Below are 18,565 nucleotides of genomic sequence, written 5' to 3' on the forward strand. Positions count from 1 at the left end.
ATCTATTTTCTAAAGTATGAATGAAGAGTAATGATTGAATGTTTGCATTGTTATAGATTTGCTGTTCGCTGTGGTGAGACTTTTAAATGGAGAGATCAGTTCGCATTCATGCCTTGAAGTTGAGAACTACAGAAAACCCACTTCAGCAACACGAATGTCTCTGCTTTCATTTTCATCAGCAGGAGAATCAGACAATAATTCTTTTACTTCTGGACTTTGATAATTTCGTTATAGCTGAAGAAAATATCAGTACTAGTAAAACCCATGTTAGTTAACAGAGAATTCGAGATAAATGAGCATCAAAAAAGTTAAAGTTCTAGTGGACATTATAGAAGCAAAATTACCAGATTCAGTAGTGTTTGCTGTCAATAACACAGGATCACTGCCTTTGGATACACCACTATTATAAGCTTCTAACTGAAATAAGAAGTGAAAAAAATTAATCAATAATAGTTAGTAGAAGATGCATTTCATGAATCTATATATATATAAAATTTATTTTGTCTGTCTGTCTGTGTGTGCATGTTCTCTATACAAATCTATAATTTTAGATAGATCGTCGACAAATTTTACATATGTACCAAACAGGACCTTGATTAGACGATATAGGCTATTTTAAAATATCATAACCAGCTGGGCAAATGTCCAAAATAAGCAGAAAACTATCAAGCAACAATGGTTTCTCGACCCCAGCAATGCGTTTTAGACATGTATTATGCCTTTGCAAAGGTTTCTTACTTCTTTAATACTGCCAATATATGAACAAAGGCAGTGTTAGTTAGCTAGTTATTAATAAAGAAATTGACAGAAAACATTACAGTACTTCTCGCATAAAAGGCCTACTTTCTTCTCTTTATGCCCCCTGTTATTAATTTCAAAATTTTTTCAAGGAATAAGACATTTTCTGGATATTATGTTAAGGTGAACTCAGAGAGAAAAATTTACCTGTTTCCACCAGGAATCAAACCCTGTTACTCTTGCAATCCAGGCAAGCGCATTATCCACATACATCCCCAAGTGGTTTCTTCCCAAGTTCAACTCGGCATAATATCAAGAAAAAATTTTTTTCCTCGATGTATACTGAGCAGAAAAAACCATCTCACTCTCTTTATATATACCGCCACTACCTAAGACCCATTTGCTGAAGTTCAAGGAGACTGCTAAGTCTTTATTTCAGCACATCATGTCACAGTGCATGTATAAGGAAAACAAAGGTATCTCTCATGGTATACAGAGTAATTCAGAAAAACATTGCCAAAATGAAAGGGCAATTCAGGCATACAATAACAATCCAAAATCACATAGGAACATGGATACACAAATGCCATCCGAAGCTGCTACAGGGAGTTGTTGCATCATACACTTTTAAAGACATCCTGAACTCACATAAGCCTGTGTACCAGGCAGCAAGCATGCAGTCGCAATTCTGACAACACAAATACGTTAGGGCCACTACAGGAAATAGTGTGGCCCCTTTCCTCCCCAAAAAACTGAGCAGAATCCCCCCAAATCAAGGAACAAATTTTCCAAAAAAGAACCACATTTACTGGCAAAAAAAGCAGAATATCCTGGAAAACTGGAACATATGGTCAGTCTATATAGGGGTCGCTGATAAATTTTTTGGTCCAAAGGGGGTCACGCATTAAAAAGTTAGCGCACCACTGTCATAAATGAATTCATGCCTAATTTTTCACAGTAAATTGTGAGTACAAGTATAGGGTTTAGGACCTACACACAACTAAAATTTCATAATAATTCATCAAGTATTTTTCTAAAAATACAAAAAAAAATCTGAACTTCGAAATCTCTAAACACTGACTTATGGCTATGTAATGTATATCCCCACAGTGAAAAGTCAGTCTAATCTAACCTTACGGAAGAGTAGATGGCTTTGCCTAATAATACTTAAAAAATCTTCAATGAATAAGGCAAAAATACCAGGAAACACTAAAAAATTCCTAATGCATTTCAACACCCTATGGGTGTTCTATGGCTTCATTCTTGCCACGACAATGAAGCAAAGCGCCTGCGTGTAAGTCATGCGACGACGTTTGACTTGAACAGATGTATTGTTTTTTCGTTCTGCTGAGCAACCGAGATTGAAGATTTGGTACTTAATGCAAGTGGGAAACTCAGTCAGTGTGATACTCTTATCCTCCGAAGACGACACCCATAGTGTGCCGAAATGCATTAGGAATTTTTTAGTATTTCCTGCCTTATTCGTTGATGATTTTTTGAGTAATCTGACTTTCCTGGATATCTAAAATCGAGGTTATTGGGACTCACCTAGTATTTGTATTGTAGGGAATACCAACTATATACATTGTGTTGAATTTAAGGAATCAGCAACGACAAAACAGACTTTCCAGTCATTATATAAGTAGGGCTACCAAATGCCCTCGTTTTTGATGTCATTTCAAGCATCCTCCTTACATTTTTGAAAATTCACCCTTTTGTCCCCCTTTTCAGGTTTCGGAATTATTTATCTTTTTGGGGGAAAATTTTTTTCTGCCACTTTGAAGCATATCTCTTCATTGATATCAATGTTTTTGTGGTTTTTTCCACACCCATTGACCAACAGTCGTCAAAATTCCCAGAATTTTTTTGTTTTGTTTTTTTTTCTTTTTAGTGGTTCTGTTTAAGCTGGGAAAAATTATTGTAGTAGTTGGTATTAGTGGTCAGAATATTGGGGCCATCTGTTGTTAAAATTAGGAAAGTGGTGTTACTAAGGGGTGTGTATGCAGGCATTCTACTTTCTGAGTTTACGAATCTGGTAACCCTATCTATAAGAGTCTCTTGCTATACCGACTGAGCTAGCTGGACTATGAGTTAGTGCCCGGGTGACGGGGTGCTAAGATGCTCGACCACCACTGTGAAGGCTGCAACCAGGTCTCAGGTCTGAAACAGGAGAAGAAAATAGATATTTAGGGAAAATAAATATTTCCCCCAATGAGCTTGAGGCAACCACCAATAGGTAGCGCCTTATTTCCAACTGAACTTGTTAGCAGCAGTAAATTGTAGTATAGAGATATGGTCAGAGTTGGTGTGTGGTGAAGTAGTAGTCACTACATAAGACAAAAGAAAAAATTGACACTCACTCTTATTTTGTAGATTATATTAGCTTTTAGATTGTTTACAGTGAAACAGCTTCTGTTTTTCCATAATGCTGATAAACAATTTGTACTTGATGCAGGCACGGTTATATAATCAAAATTATCGCTATCGCTGCATTCATAGTGAATGATATAATGATTAAGCTCTCCATTTGGTGGGTACGGTTGATTCCATGACAGTGAAATGCTATTTGATGTCATACTATAAACAACAAGATCAGTTGGTGATGGTGGAGCTGGAAAAGAGATAAACAAAAAGATCAGAGCGAAGTTTATTCTACAAACTTAACTCTTTGAAATGTGAGCCAAACGACGCTTGCTCTTCTATAGATGAAACTCAGTTCCACAAAATAATATATTATAAGGAGACAGTGCAGCTTCTGAAGAAATTTTGGCTACGAATTTTTTCCTAATGCAAGTTTCATTCTAAGGTTTTTAGAATGAAAACCTTATGTACCTATGAGTTTTTTTACAGTTAATAATTATAGTCTTTGCATTCCATAAACTAATACAGGCAGGGAGGGGGAAAAATCCCTGAGGGTGTGTATAGTCATGTGCGGAAAATTCATCGCCTGAAAATTCACATACAGCAATTCACCGAAAGAAAATTCACCACCACACAATTCACTTAATGACAATTCGCCACCAAGAAAAGTTATTGAGAAAGTGGCATAGTCAGTAAGTGGATGAGCAAATGAGAAATCAGGTGGACGAATGAGCAGGTGAGTCACTCATACATTCACTCACTGTAAACTCACTCCATCATTCATACCCTCACTCACTCTGTCATCTACTCACTCAGTTCCTCACATGGTCAGTGACTAGCTCAATTGCTCATCAACTACTATGGCTTATATGAAGCCTTGGTGTTTAACCAGAAAAATTTTTTCCTCCTGCCATTTTTCTGGGTGCAGCTTCTTTACAGGAAAGTATGGTATAATTTTATTTGTATTCCATTGTAAATTAAGTTGCATATTTATACAGAAATAAGCACAATACTAGTTTCACACGCAATCTCTAACTTATGTTATTAATACTGGCTTTTTCTCGAAATGAATATTTTAAAGGCTTCAATAGGAACTTTTTTTTTTTACAGTAACCCCCTCTTTCGCGGTCGAATTTTTTTGTCCCATTGGCATCTGCAAAAGAAGAGTTTTACTGTAATTTACTCGTGCTAAAACATTGTTTTTAAATAGATAAATATAAACAGTAAAACACACACCATCGCTCTTCGTTGTGAACAACAGTTCAGAATAATTATGACTCGGTCCAAAATTATTTGCCGGATATATTCTCAAAACATATCTTGTGTAGGGAATCAATTCTGGAAGTTCTTGAGTCATTCTCGATGTTGTGTGATTCTTTTCATTCTTGTCCCATGGATCAAGACTTGAAAGGCACAGCAAATAAAAAGTGATATCTCCATTTGTTGTATTGCAGTATGGTGCACTCCACGACACCGATTTACTCGAGTCTTGGTATACGATGATTCCTGGAATGCCATATGGAACTGGAAAAGTGAAAAAAAAAATATTTTTATATCTTGAACAGTTTCTAATGCTTCAAGTGCTTGACTGCAATATTTTTAGCAAATAGACTTTTTCTTGATTTTATGCTGAGTTGAACTCTGAAAAAATGTCATCTGGTCTCTGCTGGGAATTAAATCCAGGTTGACCAAAGTAGGGGCATTAGTAGCCTCCTTCAACTTCAGCAAATGGCCCCCAGGTAGGACGGTGCAGAGAATGAGATGGCCTTTTCGACCAATATACGAGGGGGAAAGCCATCTCACTCTCTCCCTCTACTGTCTGGAAGAAACTTAAAGTTAATCCTCTAAGTGGTTAGGAGGGTGTTCAAATGTTATATGGGAGCAATCATTGCTGAATCGAAACCGCTGATGCTATAAATATGAAATTTGGTCAGTATTATATTTTACAATATAAACTCACTAAGACTGGATTCCTGAAAATTTAGTTTGTCTGAAAATTTAGCATTGGGGGGGGGGGGGTTGTCACAAAGGGTTCAAATGAGGAAAATTGCAGGAATTGCGAAAAAATGTAGGAGAAATTGTGGGCGAGCAATTTTAAGATTACCAAGTCCACGTGAGTGAAGCCGCGGGTAATAGCTATTGTAACCATATAACAACTTTTCTTCCTGAGTTCATCTCGCCATAATATCCAGAAAAGATCTATTTTCTTGATATATTGGGCTGAGAAAAAGCTGTCTCACTTTATTTCAAACATTTATTCATAAAGTGCCAAATATTGTTTATGAACTTTTAAATTGATTGATTTGGAGGGGGGTTAACTAAACTCATTCGACAGTAATTCATTCATAAATTTGTCTGATAAAGACATTTTGTTTATAAACTGAAGAGCCAAAAAAACTGGTACAGGCATGCGTATGCAAATAAAGAGATATGGAACCAATCAGAGTACGGCGCTGCGGTCGGCAACGCCTATATAACACAACAAGTGTCTGGCAAAGTTGTTAGATCAGTTACTGCTGCTACAATGGCAGGTTATCGAGATTTAAGTGAGTTTGAATGTGGTGTTATAGTCGGCGCACGAGAGATGGGACATAGCATCTCCGAGGTAGTGATGAAATTTGGATTTTCACGTACGACCATTTCACTAGTGTACCGTGAATATTGGGAATCCGGTAAAAAATTAAATCTACGACATCGCTGTGGCCGGAAAAAGATCATGCAAGAACGGGACTGACGAGAATCATTAAACGTGACAGACGTGCAACCCTTCCGCAAATTGCTGCAGATTTCAATGCTGGGCCATCAACAAGTGTCAGCGTGCGAAACCATTCAACGAAACATCATCGATATGGGCTTCCGGAGCCGAAGGCCCACTCATATACTCTTGATGACTGCACGACACAAAGCTTTAAACCTCCCCTGGGCTCAACAATACTGACATTTGACTATTGAGGACTGGAAACAGGTTGCCTGGTCTGACGAGTCTCAGTTCCAACTGCTTCGAGCTGATGGACGTGTACAGGTATGGAGACAACCTCATAAATCCATGGACCCTATATGTCAACAGGGGACTGTTCAAGCTGGTGGAGGCTCTGTGATGGTATGGGGCATGTGCAGTTGGCGTGATATGGGACCCCTGATACGTCTAGATATGACTCTGACAGGTGACAGGTACGTAAGCATCCTGTCTGATCACCTGCACCCATTCATGTCCATTGTGCATTCCGACGGACTTGGACAACTTCAGCAGGACAATGCGACGCCCCACACGTCCAGAATTGCTACAAAATGGCTCCAGGAACACTCTTCTGACTTTAGACACTTCTGCTGGCCACCAAAATCCCCAGACATGAACATTATTGAACATATCTGGGATGCCTTGCAACGTGCTGTTCAGAAGAGATCTCCACCTCCTCTTACTCCTACGGATTTATGGACAGCCCTGCAGGATTCATGGTGTCAATTACCTCCAGCACTACTTCAGACATTAGTCGAGTCCATGCCACGTCGTGTTGCTGCACTTCTGCGTGCTCGCGGGGGCCCTACACGATATTAGGCAGGTTTACCAGTCATTTTGGCTCTTCAGTGTATATCAATTGAAATATTTTGCATAATATTTCTTTTTTGTCTCACATGAAAAAAATAAAAATATTATTTATTGTACACTCAACCATACTCACCATCACCTTTGGTCTTGAAATTTATTAATTGCATTGGCCCTTCTTCCACGGTCATTGCCACGACTCCACCTATATAAGTAGCAGATGGATTCAGATTTTCCAACTGGATGTAAGTGAAGCTAGTATTGACCACTTTATCACTATCATCAAACAGATGAGAGCAAGTATGGACCCATCCTGTCTGCCAGTAATGAACTATGTAAGAACGAACTATTCCGTTAGTCTCTTCAGGTTCTTTCCATTGCAAACTGGCTGTTTTAGGTGTTGAGGAATCCAAAATCACTTTCTCTATAATACCTGGACCTGCATTCAAATAATAAAACAGATGAAGTATTAAATTTTGTTTTATTAATAAATAAAAGACGTTTTTTTCTGAAACTTCAGTTTTAACCATATCAATACCCCCCCCCCCCCGCGACTAAAGTCAGCCCACACTTCTTGTCTTTGTGTGTGTTGCAGACCATTTACATGTTGCAGACCACTAAATTAAGTGATCTGGAAATGTACTGCGGGTGTGATCAAAACTGTGCTGCTGTGATCTGTAAATATGTTGCAGGTCACCTAAGTGATCTGGGAATTCGTCACCGGACACTTAAGTGATGTGGAACCGCGGCCTGGGTCACTTAAGTGATCTGAAAATGTGCTACGGGTCACTTGAGTGTTCTTGAGCTCAGGTCACTTAAGTGATCTGAAAATGTGCTACGGGTCACTTGAGTGTTCTTGAGCTCAGGTCACTCAAGTGTCTATAAATGAACTGTGGGTCACTCAGGTGATCTGGAAATGTGCCGTAGGTCATTTAAGAGGTGTGGAACTGCATAGCAGGTCACAAGTGATCTGGAAGGGTGGCACATAGTTCATTTTTAAAAATTAGGTTCGAGGTCATCACATGGCGCTACTAAAAAAAAATAGAAGGCCAGAGAGAAACTGTACAAGAGAGTAAAAATGACGAAGTGTGTAAGAGTGTAAAAATGACGCTTCCAAATGACGGTCACCTCTTTATTTCTCTGTACTTTTATGAACTGGGGGTAGGAAGAAATTAAAATTTTTAGCGATTCTTAATAGCGATGAAGATGACATTATGAAAAAAATGTATAAATAATTATCATTCTATTATCTCCACTATAAAAGGATAAATAGAAAAAATTATGGGTACATCCATGCATTCAAAATAACATTCATTGTACAATATTCATTACGGCCAATGGGAATTGGATTGCATTATACAGAATTAGAAATGAGACTTACCTGGAATTAATTAATTAACTAATTACCTCTGAGCCCTGATGAGTGACCTAATGATCTTTGAGGTAAGTCTATTAATTCACATATAGTAATTATCCCTTATTTGTGGGGGGGGGGAGGTAGTAAATCCAAAACATGAAAAAGCCTTATTTCGATAAACTGATTTTCGAAGCTGGCTATGTTGCTACTATACTGAAAGAAAAATATAACTGTGTTTATGTTGGAGGGGGGTACATGGTTTTTCCATGTGCATACTCCCACACGCACCGGTGTGCTTTACTTATATATGCTGTTTCATTACATGCATTCCAGTCAAAGGGAGATGTTACTTTTGTCGTTTACTTTTCAAGTCTTGTTACTTTTGTTGCATTTGACTACCATGCAATGCTGCCAGTAACTCCATTGCATAAGATATTTCATCATCAATATGCCTTTATCCTCGTATGAGGAGCTCCATAGAAATATACGTGTTGCATTGCTTGAATACCAAGTCTTCTATCAGTCATGAAACTTCAGTATCTCTGTGTGAGGAGGCCCTTAGGGGTTCTTTCTATTGAGATAACACTTGCGATACAGATTTTTTTTCCTTCTTGAGCGTAAACAATTTGTCCCACAAAATCTTATGCATTGTTTGAAGATTGTGATTGCTTTCTTTCTAAAAACAAAATTCTATTAAAAATTATGTATCAAAGCAAACTGTGACCATATGGGATCACACAAGCTAGAACTATAAAATTATACACTCGATGCTCATTATAAGATCCAACCCCCTTGTTTCACGAAAAATGGATGTCATATTTGGAGATCATTATATAGGAAGGAAAACATATAGTACAATCATTATACAAAAACATTTCAGACTTTTCCTACTGCCGTTTTAATGGAAGGGTTGCTACAACGTAGGGTCATTATAACGAGCATATAAACAAATCAGAATATTAATAAGAGCTTACTTCCTTCCAAGGTAGTGATACTCCGTACATTTGAGCATTTAGCATCAAATGCATCAGTGTTAGGTGAAAATAAACAAAGAGATATATTCCAGGTTATGAAAGGCTTTGACTCAAACTCATAGAAGGAACCGGTAACTTCAATTCCCTCCGAAGACGTTGCAGAGCTGTACTTTAGGAGGACGTTAACTTCTTGACAGTTCCATTCTTCTTTTGGTGGTAACTGAATTTGAAAATACTGCAATGTATTATCATAAATGCAATATATTTAGCGCAGGAAAAATAACTGAAAATCCCACTCACTTCCCACGAAACATTTACATCACTTCTAGTCACTTCAATATCGACAATAGATGGTGGATTTTCTGGCTCTAAAATAAGAAATAAATTCTAAATCGTTTGAAAATAAAACAACAACAAAAGATATTTACTATCTGACTAACAGAAAATGATTTGAAATTATGGTTAGAAACTTACTATCACACAGCGTATGTTCTTCTCTGGTTTCTAGACCTTCAAGCTGTTGTTCACCACTAGTATCAGCTACAGCTACAGCAATAGCATACAATTGTCCAGGATGCAGACCATGCAATGTATAATTATATGCAGTTTCCCCTTTACTTTCTATGTTACCGTCATGCAGCCATTCTTTGCTACCAGACGGCTAGAAACATAATAATATGAGAGTGTAAAAATTAAAGGCAGAATACTTTTTACAGAAGTCTAGAAAACTGTACACAAATGGCAACAAAATTGCACACACGTACATGTTAGGAATACGGGTAAAAAAATAATTTTCCATCCTTAACTGGTATAAGAATGTGTTAGTGTGTACAAGGCTAGAAACATAACCATTCGAAAACCTTAATAATAAATTGAGTCTAATTCCAAGTTTCAAAAGTTTATATGTAAAATAATTGAAAGAAATTATCTGTTCACATCTTTTTCTATTCTAAATACTAATGCCATAAGTGCAGATTCCCAAACTTGAAAAATCTGTACTTTATTAAGTAATGAAATATTTCGCACTGAGGAAAACATCTCATACAAATGAAAGGGAAAACTGGAAATTTTTAGGGATTGCATGAGGCCCATATGACCCATTTTCCAGGACGTTTCCATATTTTTTTGTCATTCCAATTTTTTAAATTAAAATGTCCTGTTTTATCCACATTTTCAATGAACCACATTTGAATTTTTATCCTTCACTTAAATCACAGATTAAACTTATTTAGCCACCTTATAAAAGAAAATTATGACTATAGGCTTTATAAATATGAATATTGCATCTCATATTTGTCTATATTAAATAGGTTTTTTTCATTTGCTTCTTTTTTTCAAGAATTAATTTTAATCCACTATGATTTGCAGTAGCTTTTTATTTTCAGTTATTGGAGATTCTTCAACGATTTTGGCAATAATTAGCAACTTTGCTTACTTTTGGTCTCATGTGGTGACAAATGCAGATTTCTTGTATTTAAAATTCTAAAATTTCCCATATTTTTCCTGAGAAAACATAATCAGCCTGCGATAGCAATACAAGGACTGAAAGAGTATTTTCTTTAGGGTTTTTCCTCCAAGTGAAGCACAATTTAAAGAATTTTAGGGATTTTTTAAAGAGTGACAAAAATTTAGATTAATCTCGTTTCCAACCAGATTTTAATAAATCTAAAAGATCTGAAGGCTTCCAGGTAAATCGGAAGCATTAGCACCTATGAAATACAGTATAAATAAATACAAATATAAAAAACATGACACATGAAAAACATCACAACACACAACTAAATGCAAGAGCTTGGTCTCCCAAAAGGCCCATGTCAGCCATAAAAAAATACAGAAAATTCACTGCCACACAATTCACAGATGCGAAATTCACTGACATCACCAATGAGTGAGTGACCAAGTAATTTAGCAAGTGAGTGAATGTGTGAGTTAATGAATGAGTTGATGAAAGAGGGTAGCAAATAAGCCAGTGTGTGACAAAGTGAACAAACAAGTGAATGATCATATGAATGACCATATGGGTGATTCATTCACTCAAACATTTGCTCAACTGCTTATTCACCCACTCACTTCCTGAGTCACCAACTTCTTCACTTACCTGCTCACTCACTAACTTACTGACTCACTTGATCACTCACTCATCTGCTCATCCATTCATTCACTATGTCTTTTTTTTGATGAATTGTTTGTTGGTGAACATGTCACGAGCCACTTATAAGTGATCTGTAAATGTGCTGTGTATCACTTATCACTTAAGACTTAAGTGATCTAGAAATGTGTTGCAAGCCACTCAAGTGCTCTGGAACTGTTCCACAGGTCATTTAAGTGACATGTAAATATGCTATGGGCCACCTGAATGATCAGGAAATGTGCCATGGACCACCTAAAATGATGTGGAACTGCACCTTAAGTGCTATGGAACTGTGCCACACGTCACTTAAGTGATTTGTAAATATGTCACGGTCACTTGAGTTATTTGTAAACGTGCTGCGGGTAACTTAAGTGATCTCTCATTGTGCAGTGGGCCACTTGAGTGATATAAAACTGTAGCACTGGACGTACTGTGTTCTGCACTGCCTATAGCAGTTAGGAATTTCTAATACGGTAGACTCTCGATAATCCAGCACATATCAGACCAGGGTGTGCCGAATTACAGAGATCGCTGGATTACTGGAAATCAATCAAAAAACTCATTTGAATAATATAATCTCTTTGCATCTTAGCCAAAACTGACTTTTTAAATTTAAAAAAAAATTGATTGATTTGTGTTTATTGTACGTCAAAATGCCCTTTAAAAAGAAAAAATTAACTGATTGGTTAATTAATTAATTAATTTGGGTGGATATCTTTACTAAGGACCATTTGAGTTAGCTACACATGTGTACCTCAGATCTTAACTTGAAAAAAGAATCATTAAAAACCATTTAAAACTGTTAAGTGAAAAGCTTCAACCTCTGCGCAGACATGTTTTTCTCTTCTATGGTGGAAGAAAACCCACTTAATGATGGATTACTGGATGGGCCGGACTAGCTCATGGACGAATTATATAGAGTCATATGTATTTTATATAGCAGGGTTTTTTTATACCTTAAAAATATAATCAACTACTTATATTCAAATTGTAAACTAATGTCCTCAAATCAAAATGGGATCTGGAAGGAACAAAGCAAAGATGAATCTCTCAAAGGACAAAAAATTATAATTACCTTCAAAAGTATATCGTATGATGCTGGTGTTCCAAATCCCATATCTGTATCTGGCCTCCATTCAGGAAAACTCAATGTGATGCTTGTTTTAGCGATGTTTAAAACAGTTGGTGGATGAGATAAAACTGGATAACCTTTGTGGAAATAAATTTTTTTTAACAAAATAAATTTTTTAAACAAATACATCAAACGGGAAGAGAAAATGAGAAAATAAAATTATAAAAGAACCAAAATTGATTTTCTACGTAGAAATTGGGTTCAAAAGTTTGAAATCAAAATTAAAAACTGAATAAAATAAGTAAAAAAAAGAAAAAAAATAGAATATCAAGTTAAATATAAATAATATTTCCCTCATCTCACATAACAGAGTGTAGTGGCTATAATAGACTTTTCTTCCGATACTACTTTCTTCAAGAATTATCTACCTTTGCGGATGGTACCCATGAAGACAAATAATATTCACGATGGAACCTGTGGTTGCAATCCATTCAAAAAATTGTGTTGGGAAAGCATAGAGTAAATTGTTTATGTTGACATTTCAACAATTAAAAAAACATAATAAAATCATAAGTTGCACAATCTTGCGGGAATCATTGAAAGACTCAAAGGAGATGCTTAGCGTGACGTCCAACGGGATCATTGTATAATGCACATCAGCAAATAAAAAACTGGAAGGCACTCTCTTAGACTCTTTAGTTCACGCCACAGGTTCACCATTTACAATTCCCGTTCATGATATCTGGCATTCAGAATGTGTCGAGCAACAGTGCTAAAGTGTGCTGTGATTGTGGACTGAAAATCCACAAAGAGATTCATAGAAGGAGCTCATTTTAAATGATTCAAAAATAAAGGACAAAAAAAAAAAGTTTCAGTAACTAGGCTCTTAGTAGAAAAATCATTACATCTTGCATGTTTATTAGGTAAAAATGATTTTAACATAAAATATTTAACATTCACAATCATATCAAAAATATTAAGCCGGTATGGTTATAACAAAGTTTGCATATAATGAAGAGTTTTGCTGCTTTTTTCAACTTTGTTACAAGCCGGTCCGACTGTACATTCATTTACTCAGCCTTAAATTACCTTTAACCCTCTCCCAAACAGTCAAGGATGTGAAAACAAATTTCTTACTCAATTCGCAACCATCACCATGCCATCCATCTATACAGCCATTTGGGCATAAGCCTGAGAAAATATTACATGACTGATTCCCTGCACAGTTACACAATCTTTTCTGAGTGCAACCAGCTCCATATTCACCATCTTCACAAACTGAAATTAAATAATTTAGTTCAATGAAAGCTTATGAAAGAGTAAAGATGTTTTGACAAGATTTTTAATTTCAAATAATGAAATACAATTGGTTTATTACAGAAAATATTTTCCCACACCCACAATGTGATTCCTTTCACAAAAAAAGTAAAATTGTACAATCTCGCATGTGTCCCTATAGCGGTACAACCACCAGGAGCATTTCCAGAAACTCCCTCCCCGTAAAGATGGTCTATTTTGATGCTGGGAAAAAAAGGGAAGATTTCTCGGGGGGTGATAGTACATTATTTTGGGACAAATCAGTTTCCGTCGCCAAGTTGTTTATGCTGCTTTATCAGTGTGGTTTTGGTCTTGATATGTGTGCTTTGAACCTTGCATACAAAAAATTCTTTGTACATTTTGAATGTTATTTTCTTTTGTAATTTCAATTACATCGTTAATAATTTATTTATTTCATCAATAATTTTTGTTGTAATTTGAAGCACCTTTTCCCACTTAATTGATTATTATGATTCACATGACAACTGTAAATACGGTGAAACCTGTATGAAACGGAATGCCAACAGACTGAAATAATATTTCGTTATAGACAGATTTCTGTTTTATAAAGGTGCAGATAAAAGCATTAATCATTGAACAGACTATGTTTTGATTCCGTTTAAGACAGGTTTCACTGTATATATTAAACACTATATACATAATATTTACTAAGGTAAAACATTTGGAAATCACAGCAAATATATTTACAATGAAGATTTTCAAAAACCTAGATTTGGAGATGGGTACTGGTCTCAAAGTGTCTTGATTGTCTCCAGTACATTTAATTACTTTATTTCATTTTTGTTCTCTGTTAAGCCAATAGAAGGTGCCAACTTAAATAAAAGTAAAAAATCTGCTTGAATGCCATGGCTTCATGAAATGTCTTCAAATGAAAAGAAAAAAATGAAGAATTTGAGTTTCGGCAACAAATTTAATTATGTGCAGAAAGATTAACATTGGGCCCGGAGCCCTGCAGGATCACATTATAGGTTACTTTCCTGTTAAGCGCATCCGAAGTGGTTTACATTTATGGGTGTTTGACTACAGCTCGATGCATGAAAATCAGATTTTTAAATAAATTCTGGAGTGCTTGATCTTTTCTACAGAATACTGTGAGTGTTCAAGCATCCAATGTTTACATAACAAAAACACTGTGATGATGATGCCATTGAGTCCACTGCCATGGCATTTCAGTGAAATTTCTTGGAGGCCTCAATAGTGCTAAAGATGCCAAATGAGAAAACAGTTACTGATGCATAATTCTTGATGCACAGTCACTTTACCTAAAAGAAAAAATAGAATTGTCTGATGTGACATAACATGGCGTAGCCAATCTGTATCGGGTGCTTGAAGGACCATACATCTGTTTTGTTTTTGGCAAAGTGATTTATTTGTTCTTGGAAAAAATTAATAAAAACCACAGTAATAGCAACTACACCTGCACCACACGAGACTCCCTTGAAACCTGCAGCACAGGAGCATCCATATGGATCAGGAAGGCAGATGAGAAGACTCCGGCAGGATTCATTTTTCATCTGGGAACCCATAGAGCATTCCATCGAGCAAGATTTTCCAAAATGACCCGGTTTACATGCTGACAATGTAATAAATTATTGTGTTAGTAATATTTACCTATTGTATGATCATTATATATTATGTAAAAAAAATTAAACAAAATATATTATCCAAATTATGTACATACAGTCTAACCTTATTATACGCTTGATCCGAGATGCAATAGGTTATAACACTGACACCATTATTTTATGTAATCAATTTTTGGATATCCTGTTACACTTTTGTATTGTGCGGATGAACCATGTTGTCAACACCTATGGTATAGTAAGACTGTAATGTACTTGTAAGACTGTAATGTATGTTCCTGCATACATATGCAAAAAAACATATGCAGGAACCTCCCAACCCTGTGAATTAATGTGTGTGAAGAAGTGGAGCTGTTACTTTGCCTTTAGCAGAGGAGTAATTTGCAGGTGATTGCCAAAGATGCAAAAAACATTAGTGTACAGTGAGCTGAAAATTAGAAAGCATTGTGCTATAGAAGTGTTTCCAAACCTTTCAGATGTCACAGACCTCCTTATAGAAGAGTTGATCCACTTTGCATAAGAATATTTAGAAGACACCAACGAATAAGGCAAATACATGAATGAGGACTTTTATTATTATCATTTTTTGTGTATTTGCCTTATTCGTTGGTGTCTTCTAAATAAATAAATAGACCTCCTTATAGTGAACATCAATGTATCGCAGACCCCGTATGGTACCAGGCTACCATTTACCATTGCAAATCTGTTCATGAACCATAGGTGGAGATAGACTTGAAAGTCTGGGGGGAACGATGGCGATTACTGGGTTACTGGGGAGCAGCACGATGATGTCAATTCATATACATGCATTTTCATCAGATCAGTTGGATTCACCTTTGATGCCCCCGTACCTCCGCTCATGTCACAAACATTATTCTGTGGCACTTCTTATAAAGGATAAACACAGAAAAGTCACATTTGATACCTCCTTTTCATATTCTTATGCCTTCCTAACATACGTGCAGGACATGCAACAACTTTATTCAACATTTTTCACTTCCAGTGCTTATGGTCATTTTGCACTAGCAGGGCTTATTCAACCCAAACTTATTGTTTGAAGTTGTTTCTGAATGACTGGACAAATTATGCTGAGAAAGCCCTTATGATTAGTGGAAGGATATTAACGAGTCCAGAAAACTATGGAACTGAGCAACAAGAATTTTAATTGTTTGGTCAGTTTTCTATGTGGTTTTTAGAGTAGGAAATTTTATGCAAAAAACCTTTTAGAGAATGAACTGCTTTGAGTCCAAAAATCAAGTTTCAAGATGAACTGATATTAGAAAGAAAGAAACTAAAAAGACAATCAACAAACATATAACTGTAATTTTCTACAATTTATTAACTGACAAAGCAAAAATTTGAAAATCACTTATAATGAGAAGTCTATTTAAACCACAATTCCCCCTCCCCCCGATTGTGAGCTCTCATTATAACAGATTTTCACTCTATTTGACTTTTTTTGACATTTTCATTCTTAATAAAAACTGTTACTAAGTCGACCATTTAAGTTGTGTCTTGTGTAGTATATGTGCAAAATTTTGTGATGGGCAATGACTGGTGTGTACGAATAGACTTTTAATGTCGTTAGAACCGAGTTTAACTATATATACAACTTTTCTTTATGAAATTTCATCACAGCAAAATGAGAATAATTCTACTTTCAATACCTTTATCACACAACTCTCCAATAAATCCAGGTGGGCATATACACACCCCAGTGATATCATGACACACTCCCCCATTCAGACATTCTGGACATGTATCTAAACAATCATTGCCATATTTCTTCTCGGGACATGCTGAAAATTAGGATATTATTTTATAATCAGTTCATACAATTATAAAAAAACAGCATACTAGCAGTACACAGGGGTGGGAAGTGACAAAGTCCATTTTAGAGCAGCTTTGGAGCAGCAAAATTGAGGATTCGGAGCAGTTTTGGAGCAACAAATATAGGATTCGGAGCAGTTTTGGAGCAACAAAATATAGGATTCGGAGCAGATATTTATAAATTGGAGCAGCGAAATTAACAAAATTTTCGTTAACCCTCACCCCTTTTCAAAATAAAACAACTGCACTGTCTTTTGTTTTCAAACATCTTTTCATCAGCTTGTTTTTTGTTTTTGGTGTTTCAGGCTTTTGACACCTTGTTTGAAAGCGTGGTATGATAAAATTTTTCCCACCAGTCTATTTAAGATGGTTTTTGCTTACTCAGGGCACTATTTGCTGTCTGGAACAGCAGCCCTTCAAATGGGCTAAACATTTTCTAGTCTTTATAGATATTATAAATTTTTCTATATCAAGTTTTCAATTTTTTTATACTCAGAAAGTAATTGTTGCAAAATGGGAGAGAATTTCGGAAGAATCAACACGATGGATGGCGATTCAGCACTCATTATTTGGCGAGATTGGCGATCTGACACTCGTTATTTGGCAATTTAACGCTTGTTATTCAGCAAAGTTTCTAAATTAGCAATCATAATTCGGCGGACATGCTCTTTTCACTCGCGGAATATTTTTTTTTCACGAAACATCGGGATTTGACGCAATGACGATCAACTACAGTAATTTCTGCTGCTTTTTTTTTTAATGGAAACTGACTCGCATTTGCGCTTTAAAGCTGAAAGACCATTGCAAACCATCCTCAGTTGCACGATCACGGATATTATTGAGGTTTCGCGATGGAAAGCCCGATGATGGGCCGATAGTTTAAATACGGCGATGGTTGAAGTACAGTGGAATAAAACAATCTTTTTTCGTAAAGAATCATTTCGCGGCAAGCAGGTTTTGACGTCCTTTTTTTTTTGACGCAAAAACTTGACGCCAATTTTTTGAAAAAATTGACAACAAAAATTGTAAAATTTTTTGACGTCCTTTCCGAAATTCCGGGCATACTGAAGCAAAATTCGCTATTTGGCGCAGAAAAATACGAAAATACCCTATTGGAGCAGGATGGCGCAAGATGTTAATTTTGGCGCAGTGCGGCGCAATTGGCGCAGAGTTCCCACCCCTGAGTACAAAATAATGTCTTTCTGTAACGTAAAACAGTTCACAAAAGTATCTTCTGTTAACAAAATTTATAATATTCTTGGATATCATGAGTTATGAGGTAGTGGTGGTGGAATTCGAATAATTTAATAACCAGATATTAAATTTGCTGTACCTGACCAAGACGAATGTGCTTCTGTCAAAGCTGAATATGACATTGCAGGCCACACCAGATGATTCTGAAGGCCCCATTTGGCACAAGGGGCATGTTGCTGATTTTGATGTAGAATTCATTGCATGAGCGGAGAATGGAGAGGCAATTCTCTGCTCATCAATGATGGAAGCTAATTCTGATCTAATAAACTGTACAAGGTTATCAAAACTAAACTTCCCCTGCAGCAGTAAGGTTGCCATAAGGCAATAAAAGTTCTTAACTGAGGGTCCTTGGATAGGATTCAGGGCTTCTATGAAGATTTTCA

At 36.2% G+C, this 18,565-nt stretch overlaps 1 protein-coding gene across 1 annotated transcript in view; it reads right to left on the minus strand.

Moving 5' to 3' along the window:
• LOC149081234 (receptor-type tyrosine-protein phosphatase T-like) overlaps window positions 1–18,565 on the minus strand; it is a 65,040-nt gene that overhangs the window by 30,404 nt on the left and 16,071 nt on the right. Inside the window, exons 7-17 of the mRNA XM_089238309.1 lie at window positions 16,766–16,897; window positions 14,933–15,088; window positions 13,315–13,455; window positions 12,181–12,314; window positions 9,449–9,635; window positions 9,275–9,342; window positions 8,975–9,194; window positions 6,780–7,082; window positions 4,336–4,623; window positions 3,099–3,349; window positions 345–417 (exon numbers count right to left, since the gene is read on the minus strand). Of these exons, the coding sequence (XP_089094435.1) occupies window positions 345–417; window positions 3,099–3,349; window positions 4,336–4,623; window positions 6,780–7,082; window positions 8,975–9,194; window positions 9,275–9,342; window positions 9,449–9,635; window positions 12,181–12,314; window positions 13,315–13,455; window positions 14,933–15,088; window positions 16,766–16,897 (1,953 nt within the window). The remainder of the gene's footprint in view (window positions 1–344; window positions 418–3,098; window positions 3,350–4,335; window positions 4,624–6,779; window positions 7,083–8,974; window positions 9,195–9,274; window positions 9,343–9,448; window positions 9,636–12,180; window positions 12,315–13,314; window positions 13,456–14,932; window positions 15,089–16,765; window positions 16,898–18,565) is intronic.

Source organism: Pholcus phalangioides, unplaced genomic scaffold, assembly GCF_987345545.1.
Source record: "Pholcus phalangioides strain wild (caught in Gottingen) unplaced genomic scaffold, Ppha-v1.0 ptg000010l_1, whole genome shotgun sequence".
Taxonomy (NCBI): Eukaryota; Metazoa; Arthropoda; class Arachnida; order Araneae; family Pholcidae; genus Pholcus; species Pholcus phalangioides.